General features: G+C 39.5%; 1 protein-coding gene and 1 long non-coding RNA gene across 2 annotated transcripts; one reads left to right on the top strand and one right to left on the bottom strand.

The window, feature by feature from the left end:
• Positions 1–4,122: 4,122 nt before the first annotated feature.
• On the top strand, positions 4,123–4,505 carry LOC306663040. Its single transcript, XR_013764335.1, has 2 exons — positions 4,123–4,242; positions 4,273–4,505. It is a non-coding gene; the product is annotated as an uncharacterized lncRNA (long non-coding RNA).
• Positions 4,499–5,443, bottom strand: LOC306663039 (eukaryotic translation initiation factor 5A-1-like). Its single transcript, XM_079143390.1, has 2 exons — positions 5,188–5,443; positions 4,499–5,091 (listed from the first exon to the last, which is right to left on the bottom strand). Exons 1-2 carry the CDS (start codon positions 5,350–5,352, stop codon positions 4,792–4,794), a joined length of 465 nt encoding a protein of 154 aa, XP_078999516.1. The 5' UTR covers positions 5,353–5,443; the 3' UTR covers positions 4,499–4,791.
• Between the last annotated feature and the right edge of the window lie 4,712 nt (positions 5,444–10,155).

The raw sequence follows: 10,155 nt of genomic DNA, 5'->3' as shown, positions 1-10,155 counted from the left end.
CAAGCATGCTTAATTTAATGGAAAATGTGGATAAAATTATATTAGAAACATAAGGACAAAAGAAAATGGGAAAGAAAGTAGTATAAAAAAAGGTATCATTTGCAATAGCAGGAAATCAATCAAGAATGTCTGAAATCCATAAATCAAGAAATATGGTACATTATTTTGAAATGCATATATAAACAACAGAAGAAATAACTAAAAATTAAAAACATTTACCTCTGATGAGCAGTGATTGAAAGGTGGAGATAAGGTAAGGAATTGTGTATTTTAAGTTTTTCAAATACTAATTGAATTTGGGGTGAGGGTTTACTGGAGATTTAACCCAGACTGATTTATACCCCCAGTCCTTTTTTTATTTTGAGACACAATCTCACTAAGTTGTTGAGGCTGACCTTGAACTTGTGATCCTCCTACCTCAGTTTCCCAAGTTGCTAGGATTAGAGTTGTGTGCTAACACACTGGGCTATTAATGAATTTTTAATTATGTATGTGTATATTATTTTGATTTAAAAATCATTTCTTTTTTAAAAAGGAAGAAAGATATTGAAAAAACTGACCAGGGAAAGAGGAGAAAGAAAAATACAATGTATTAAAAGTTACCATAGTAGAGCCAAGCATGGTGGTGTACACCTGTAATTCCAGCTACTCTGGAGGCTGAGGCCTGCCTGGGCAATTTAGCATTAGCAATACCCCTTCTCAAAGTAAATTTTTAAAAAGAAGACTGGGAATGTAGCTCAAAAGGCATTAGAATGTTCCTGGGTTCAATTCCCAGTACCAAAACAACAACAACAACAAAAAAAACTAGGGTGACTGAAAACTAAATTTTTTATGTTATTTCATTTTATAAAATTTAATTTTAATTCAGGCACCAGTGGTGCAGGCCTGTAATCCCAGCAGTTTGGGAGTCTGAGGCAGGAGGATCACAAGTTTCAAAGCCAACCTCAACAACTTAGCGAGACTGTCTCCAAATAACAAATAAAAAGGGCTTAGGGATGTGGTTCAGTGGTTAAGTACACCTGGGTTCTATTCCCAGTACCAAAAAATATAAATAAATAAATGAATAAATAAGTAAATAAATAAATAAAACTTTAATTTTAATACTCAAATTCTATTATGAGAAAAATTTTAAGTTTTGAAACAACATAGCCTACCTATTTTTTTTCTTTTTCTTTTTTTATCTTTTAGTATTGGAAATTTAACTCAAGGACAATTTCAACAAGTCCTTTTTACTTTTTATTTTCAGATAGGGTTTCACTAAGTTGCTTAGGGTCTCGCTTAGCTGCTAAGGCTGGCCTTCAACTTGCAATCCTCCTGTCTCAGTCTCCAGAGCTGCTAGGATTACAGGTGTGTGCCACTGTACCCAGCCCCTACCTACATTTTCCAATTGGAAAAATTTTAACATTTTTATTGAGCTATAATCCATATCTTAAAATTTAGCCCTATAAAAAGTGCAAATCATTGAAAAACAGTGACTCATGCCCGTGATCCCTGCTACACAGGAAGCTGAGGCCAGAACATCACAAATTTGAGACTAGCCTACGCAACACAGTGAGACCCCCCCCCACCTCAAAAATAAATGAAATACTTTTTTAAATAAAGTATACAAATCAATGATTTTTAGAATAATCAGAGTTATGCAATTATCATCACAATCCAAGTTTAGAATATTTTCATCATCCCAAAAAGAAATCCTAGGGGCCAGACTGGGGAGATAGTTCATTTGGGGAAGTGCTTGCCTTGCAAGCACAAGACCCTGGGTTCAATCCCCAGAACCACAAATAAAACAAAAAAGAAAGAAAAAGAAATCCTGGAGGCTGGGAATGTAGCTCAATGGTAGAACATGTGTCTAGCATTCACAGGCCCTGGGTTTGATCTGCAGCACACACACACACACACACACACACACACACACACACAGTGAAAAAGAAATCTTGTTCCCATTAGCAGTCACTGTCTCTTCTCACAAACTCACCCAACCCAAAGCAACCAATAACTCTCCATAGCTTTGCCTTTTCTGGACATTTCATATCAATGGAATTACACATTGTGGTCTTTTGTGACTAGCTTCTTTCAGTGAGCAAAATGTTTTCTAGTTTCATCAGTGTTGTAGCATGCATCAGCACTTCATTCCTTCTTACTACCAATTAACATTCCATTGTACAGCTATACCACATTTTTTAATGTATTCTTTGGTTGATGGATGTTTGGATTGTTTCTACTTTAGGGCTATTATGAATAATACTGTTGGCAACTGTAAATTTTATCAAATCTAACTAATGCACAAATGTAGAATTTCCTAGGAAAATTTAGCATCTACTACAGGGCCTTATTGAGCAATGGGAAAGAAAGCTGATCCCTTCGGCCTTGACAAGTTGTTGATATCTAATGTGAAGAAAAAGCATCCCTTCCCCCAGAGAGGTGCAGTCCCTCACCAGCATGCATGACTCACTTCTACAAAAGGACTGCCTTGCCTCCATCCCACACATCTACTCCTCCAGGTCATCAGAATGATGTTCTTAAGTGAACTGTACACAAGAGGTCTAGTCCCAGGAATGATCAATAGGACCCTGCAAAGTTGGTCCTTATCTACTTACCTTTCCTCACCTACATACCCCCCGTCACGAGTTTGCAGCCAGGTCCTTTGTTACTGAAAGGGTAGATAGACAATGTTGAAGACTGCACTTTAGTCAAGCAGACTTCTCATGCGGCCCTTTCAAGGGAGCCCTCCCCTCAAGACCAGAAGTTCCATTCCTCTAAGCAAGTAAACTCCTAGTGCTCAGGTGGCCAAACCCACTGTGACAAGGCAGAGCAGGGAAGGCTCTGGCCTTAGGTTGCCTGTAGCCCCTTCCACAGCCATGACTAGGCCAACCATGAGAGCACTAGGACCTTCCTGACCCGCTTCTGTCCTGAAAAGGTTATGTTTAAGGAGCTTTGTTCTTAGAGGATCTAGCAATCATTCTCCAGCAACCCTCTTTTTTCTTTACTTATTCAAGGGTACCCGCTATCCCTATCAAAAGAAAAAAAAGCTTACAGGCATCAAAAACTGCCATACAAAGAACTCCTTTTTTTTTTTTTTAGTGCAGGGGCATTGAACTCAGGGCACTCAACCACTGAGCCACATCCACAGCCCTATTTTGTATTTTATTTAGAGACAGGGTCTCACAGAGTTGAGCCTTGCAGTTGTTGAGGCTGGCTTTGAACTCATGATCCTCCTGTCTCAGCCTCCCGAGCTAATGGGATTACAGGCATGTGCTACTGCACCCGGCTTCAAAGAACTCCTTAATATGTATAGGAGCTTCTTTTCAGATTTACTTCTTTTTTTTTTTTTAATTTTTTAATTAAAATCTTTTTTATTTTTACAGACTGCATTTTGATTCATTGTATTCAAATGCTTCATTCTTGTGAAAGAATGGACATTTTTTTAAGCTGTCTGTTTTATCTCAGCTCCCTAAGGTCTCCCTCCCAGTAATGGGAACAAAGCCCTTAAAGCTGTTCCAGGAAACAGCCCCAAACAGAGAGTAAAAGAGTAAATTGAGCCTGATAGCCAGATAGTGCTCAAACAGTAGGATTACCAGAAACTATTGACCAGAATCTACACCTGTTGTAAAACATTGTGAAACATGTTGTATGTTATCAGCAAACCCAGACCCCCTTTGAAATTTCCTGGCAGCTTTGTTCCCCATTTTTCCTTCCCCCCCCCTTTTCCCCCTTTCATGTGCGACCCCTCCCGATGTGTGGTTTCTGCCTTTATAAACCTACAAGATTTTCTGCTAGGGACTTGACTCCTGGACTCCTGCGTGAGTCATGAGTCGGGTCCCAGCGCGCTGGAATAAACACCTCTTGCGGTTTGCATCAAGTGACGCCTCCTGCAGTTGATTGGGTTGCCGTCGATCCATGGGACAGAGTTGGGGTTTCCTTTTGGGGGGCCTTACACTTGTAATGACAACAGCAGGTTTGATTCTGGTTCTGAAGTAGCCAGGTTCAACTATGCTGACTTTCATCCCAAAATATTGAAGCTCTTCCTGAAAAAACTCCTCAAGTTGACTTCTTTGATTGAAAGACATCACTATTTTTTTACATATTTTTTTTATTTCTTGCCTTATAGTATGTTTTCTAATTTTTTTCTTTTTTTTAATTTATTTTTTTTTTCATATTAAACTTGTAGTTTTATTCAGGTTTGATTTTAACAAATGTGTCGGGGAGAGAGCCCGCAGGAAAGGGTAAAGCCCATAGGGGCAGGTCCCTCCCAGATGCCTGAGGAGGGGGCAGGTCCCCTTCCCTCTCCTCCTCTTCCCTCCCCATATCAAGGGATTTGGGGAGAGATACAGGCAGGGGAGGGGGCTAGTCCCTGGTCTGTAGGGTTGGTGCTTGGGTTAAAGGGCTATGGGTGAATAAGAGACCAGACCAAGGACAAGTGGGGAGAAGGGCACAAGGACCATTTGCCAGAATCCACAGCTTTCTGATTCCAAATTGAATTTAAAAAAAAAAAAAAAAATACTAAACCACAAGCAGTACCCATCCCTTCTCCCCCACCAGGACTATAGTGCGAGGGGAGAAGAGGAGGGCAGCTTCACCAAGGCCATGGCTCCCTTGCTTCTGGCCAAGGGAGCTAGGTGAAGGGCAGGAGCTCCCCGACAGACTGAGGGTTGGGGGAAACCAAAATAAAACATCAAATAAATTGTTAGGAGTCGTCCAGCCAAGGGCCCAGCCACAGCAGGACTAGGCTGGGGGAGGGGCCTCTGCAGGCTTGAGGATCACTGCTGCCACCACTGCCACCCTGGGAGCCAGTTATTTTGCCATGGCCTTGATTGCAACAGCTGCCTCCTCTGTCATAGCAGACAGCACCGTGATCAGGATCTCTTCTCCACAGTCATACTTCTGCTCAATCTCCTTGCCGAGGTCTCCCTCAGGCAGACGAAGGTCCTCTCGCATCTCTCCACTGTCCTGGAGCAGTGATAGGTACCCGTCCTGGATGCCAATCAGCTGGAAGTCATTCCTTTTGATGTTGGGAACATCCACATTATGAGTTGACGGGCAGATATCTTCATATTTCTTCCCAGTAAAAATGTCAATACCAACCAGGTGGACCTGTGTGTATGCATCACAAAGAGAAACCCAACCAACTCTAGGACGGAGGAGATAAAGGCTCATGCTGTCCCTGGCTGATGAAGGAAGTCACTCTACCTTGGCATGGCCATGCTTGCCAGTCTTCGAAGTAGACATCTCGACGATCTTACAAGGCCGGCCTTTGAGCACCACAAAGTCATTCTTACGTAATGCGGAGCACTGCATTGGGAAGGTGGCTGAGGCCCCTGCATCTCCTGTCTCGAAGTCCAAATCATCTGCCATTTTAAGAGGCTTTGATTCCAACTCGACGAACGCACTGACTCAACCCCGTCAGCTCGCCCCTAGCCCAACCGCTGCCTCCGAGCCCGCTACCGCCGCCGCCGCCGCCTTAATTTATTTTTATTGTGAACAAATGGGATACATGTTGTTTCAGCATACCATTTGCATATTCATAAATTTACATAGAGTAATGATGTTTGATTCATTCCATTATCTTTTCCTTCCCCCCACCCCTCCCACCTCTCTTTTCCCTCTATACAGTCCCTCCTTCCTCCATTCTTGTCCCACTCCCACCGCCATTAAGTGTCATCATCCGCTTATCAGTGAGATCATTCCTCCTATGGATTTTTGAGATTGGCTTATCTCACTTATCTCACTTATCTCACATGATATTCTCCAATTTCATCCATTCACCTGTAAATGCCATAATTTTATTATTCTTTATAGCTGAGTAATATCCATTGTATATATATACACCACAGTTTCTTTATCCATTCATCAATTGAAGGGCATCTAGGTTGGTTCCATAGTCTGGCTATTGTGAATTGAGCAGCTATGAACATTGATGTGGCTGTATCTCTGTAGTGTGCTGATTTTAAGTCCTTTGAGTATAGGCCGAGGAGTGGGATAGCTGGGTCAAATGGTAGGTCCATTCCAAGTTTTCTAAGGAATCTCCACACTGCTTTCCAGAGTGGCTGCATTAATTTGCAGTCCCACCAGCAATATATGAGTGTACCTTTTCCCCACATCCTCGCCAACACTTATTGTTGCTTGTATTCTTGATAATCGCCATTCTAATTGGGGTGAGATGGAATCTTAGTGTAGTTTTGATTTGCATTTCTCTTACTACTAAGATGGTGAAACATTTTTTCATATATCTATTGATTGCTTGTACATCTTCTTCTGTGAAGTGTCTGTTCATGTCCTTAGCCCATTTGTTGATTGGATTATTTGTATTCTTGGTGTAGAGTTTTTTGAGTTCTTTATAGATTCTGGAAATTAGTGCTCGATCTGAAGTATGAGAGACAAAGATATTCTCCCACTCTGTAGGCTCTCTCTTTGCATTGCTGATAGTTTCCTTTGCTGAGAGAAAGCTATTTAGTTGGAATCTATCCCAGTTATTGATTCTTGCTTTTATTTCTTGTGCTATGGGAGTCCTGTTAAGGAAGTCTGATCCTAAGCCAACAAGGTGAAGATTTGGACCTACTTTTTCTTCTATAAGATGCAGGATCTCTGGTCTGATTTCAAGGTCTTTGATCCATTGTGAGTTGAGTTTTGTGCAGGGTGAGAGATAGGGGTTTAGTTTCATTCTGTTGCATATGGATTTCCAGTTTTCCCAGCACCATTTGTTGAAGAGGCTATCTTTTCTCCATTGCATATTTTTGGCACCTTTGTCTAGTATTAGAAAATTGTGTTTATTTGGGTTTGTGTCCGTGTCCTCTATTCTGTACCATTGATCTATCTGTCTATTTTGGTGCCAATACCATGCTGTTTTTGTTACTATTGCTTTGTAGTAGAGTTGAAGTTCTGGTATTGCAATATCCCCTGTTTCATTCTTCCTGCTAAGGATTGCTTTAGCTATTCTGGGTTTCTTATTCTTCCATATGAATTTCATGATTGCTTGCTCTATTTCTGTGAGGTATGTCATTGGGATTTTAATTGGAATTGCATTGAATCTGTATAGCACTTTTGGTAGTATGGCCATTTTGACAATATTAATTCTGCCTATCCAAGAACATGGGAGATCTTTCCATCTTCTAAGGTCTTCCTTAATTTCTTTCTTCAGTGTTTTGTAGTTTTCATTGTAGAGATCTTTTACCTCTTTGGTTAGATTGATACCCAAGTATTTTATTTTTTTTGAGGCTATTGCAAATGGAGTTGTTTTCCTCATTTCCCTTTCAGCTGTTTCATCGCTTGCGTATAAAATGCTTTAGATTTATGCATGTTGATTTTATAGCCTGCTATTTTGCTGAATTCATTGATGAGGTCTAGAAGTTTTTCTGGAGAGGTTTTTGGATCCTCCTAAATATAGAATCATGTCATCCGCAAATAGTGACAGCTTAAGTTCCTCTTTTCCTATTCGTATCCCTTTAATTTCTTTCGTCTGCCTAATTCCTCTGGCTAGAGGTTTCGAGGATAATGTTGAAAGAGAAGTGGTGAAAGAGGACATCCCTGTCTTGTTCCCGTTTTTAAAGGGAATGGTTTCAGTTTTTTCTCCATTAAGAATGATGTTGGCCATGGGCTTAGCATAAATAGCCTTTACAATGTTCAGGTATGTTCCTACTATCGCTATTTTTTCTAGTGTTTCAGCATGAAGGGGTGTTGTATATTGTCAAATGCTTTTTCTGCGTCAATTGAAATAACCATATGGTTCTTATCCTTAAGTCTATGACATGATGGATTACATTTATTGATTTACGGATTTATTTATTGATTGATTGATTGATTGATTTAAACCATCCTTGCATTCCAGGAATGAACCCCACTTGATCGTGGTGCACAATTTTCTTAATATGTTTTTGGATACGGTTTGCCAATATTTTGTTAAGGATCTTAGCATCTATATTCATCAAGGATATTGGTCTAAAATTTTCTTTCCTTGATGTGTCTTTTCCTGGTTTGGGTATGAGGGTGATATTAGCTTCATAGAATGAGTTTGGTAGGGTACCCTCCTTTTCTATTTCCTGGAATACTTTGAGAAGTATTGGAATGAGTTCTTCTTTGAAGGTCTTGTAGAACTCGGCTGAGAATCCGTCTGGTCCTGGGCTTTTCTTGGATGGTAGATTTTTAATGGCTTCTTCTATTTCATTGCTTGATATTGATCTGTTTGTGTATGTCCTCCTGGTTCAGTTTGGGAGGAGCATATGTCTCTAGAAATTTGTCAATGTCTTTGGTACTTTCTATTTTGTTGGAATCCAGATTTTCAAAGTAGCTTCTCATTATGTTTTGTATCTCAGTGGTGTCTGTTGTGATATTTCCTTTTGAATCATGTATTTTAGTAATTTGAGTCTTCTCTCTCCTTCTCTTTGTTAGTGTGGCTAAGGGTTTATCTATTTTGTTTACTTTCTCAAAGAACCAACTTTTCGTTATGTCAATTTTTTTAATAGTTTCTTTTGTTTCAATTTCATTGATTTCAGCTCTGATTTTAATTATTTCCTGTCTTCTACTACTTTTGCTGTTATTCTGTTCTTTTTCTCGGGCTTTGAGCTGTAATGTTAGGTCATTTAATTGTTGACTTTTCATTCTTTTCTGGAATGCGCTCCATGCAATGAATTTTCCTCTTAGTACCGCTTTCATAGTGTCCCAGAGATTTTTATATGTTGTATCATCATTCTCATTGACCTCTAAGAATTTTTTAATCTCCTCCCTGATGTTTTCTGTTATCCATGTTTCATTCAATAGCATATTATTTAGTTTCCAGGTGTTGGAGTAATTTCCTTTTTTTACTTTTGTCATTGATTTCTACTTTCAGTCCATTATGACCTGATAGAACACAAGGCAGTATCTCTATTTTTTTGCATTTCCTAAGGGCTGCTTTGTGGCATAACATATGGTCTATTTTCGAGAAGGTTCCATGTGCTGCTGAGAAGAAAGTGTATCCGCTTGTTGATGGATGGAATAGTCTATATATGTCTATTAAGTCTAGGTTATTGATTGTGTTATTGAGTTCTATGGTTTCTTTGGTTGGATTTTGTTTGGAACATCTATCTAGTGGTGACAGCAGTGCATTAAAGTCGCCCAGAATTATTGTGTTGTGGTCTATGTGATTCTTGAAATTGAGAAGGATTTGTTTGATGTACAGGGATGCACCATTGTTTGGGGCATAAATATTTACTATCATTATGTCTTCCTGATTTATGGTTCCCTTAAGCAGTATGAAATGTCCTTCTTTATCCCTTCTGACTAACTTTGGCTTGAAGTCCACTTTATCTGTTATAAGGATGGAAATCCCCTCTTTTTTACTGGGTCCATGTGCGTGGTAGGTTTTTTCCCCATCCTTTCACCTTTAGTCTGTGGATGTCTTTTTCTATGAGATGAGTCTCTTGCAGGCAGCATATTGTTGGGTCTTTCTTTTTAATCCATTCTGCCAGTCTATGTCTTTTGATTGATGAGTTTAGGCCATTAACATTCAGGGTTATTATTGAGAAATGATTTGTATTCCCAGTCATTTGGCTTATTTTTGGTTTTTAAGTTGGCTTGGTTTCTCCTTTGAGTGGTTTTTTCTCTAAGGTAGTTCCTCCCTTTGCTGACCTACATTGTTGTTTTTCATTTCCTCCTCATGGAATATTTTGTTGAGAACATTCTGTAGTGCAGGCTTTCTATTTGTAAATTCTTTTAACTTTTGTTTATCATGGAAGGATTTTATTTCATCTTCAAATCTGAAGGTTAGTTTTGCTGGGTATAGGATTCTTGGCTGGCAACCCTGTTCTTTCAGAGCTTGAAATACGTTGTTCCAGGCCCTTCTAGCTTTTAGAGTCTGGGTTGAGAAGTCTGCTGCTATTCGTATTGGTCTCCCCCTATATGTAATCTGATGCTTTTCTCTCGCAGCCTTCAAAATTCTATCTTTATTTTGAATGTTAGGCATTTTCATTATAATGTGCCTTGGTGTGGCTCTGTTGTGATTCTGTGCATTTGGTGTTCTGTAAGCCTCTTGTATTTGATTTCCATTTCATTCTTCAGGTTTGGGAAATTTTCTGCTATTATTTCATTGAATAGGTTGTTCATTTCCTTTGGTTTGTATCTCTGTGCCTTCCTCAATCCCAATAATTCTTAAATTTGGTCTTTTCATGATGTCCCATAGTTCTT

The sequence above is a fragment of the Sciurus vulgaris genome (genome assembly GCF_902686455.1).
Source record: "Sciurus vulgaris genome assembly, chromosome: 5".
In the NCBI taxonomy this organism is placed as follows: Eukaryota; Metazoa; Chordata; class Mammalia; order Rodentia; family Sciuridae; genus Sciurus; species Sciurus vulgaris.
The sequence above is the reverse complement of the archived record's forward strand: the minus strand, read 5'-3'. Positions and strand labels throughout refer to the sequence as shown.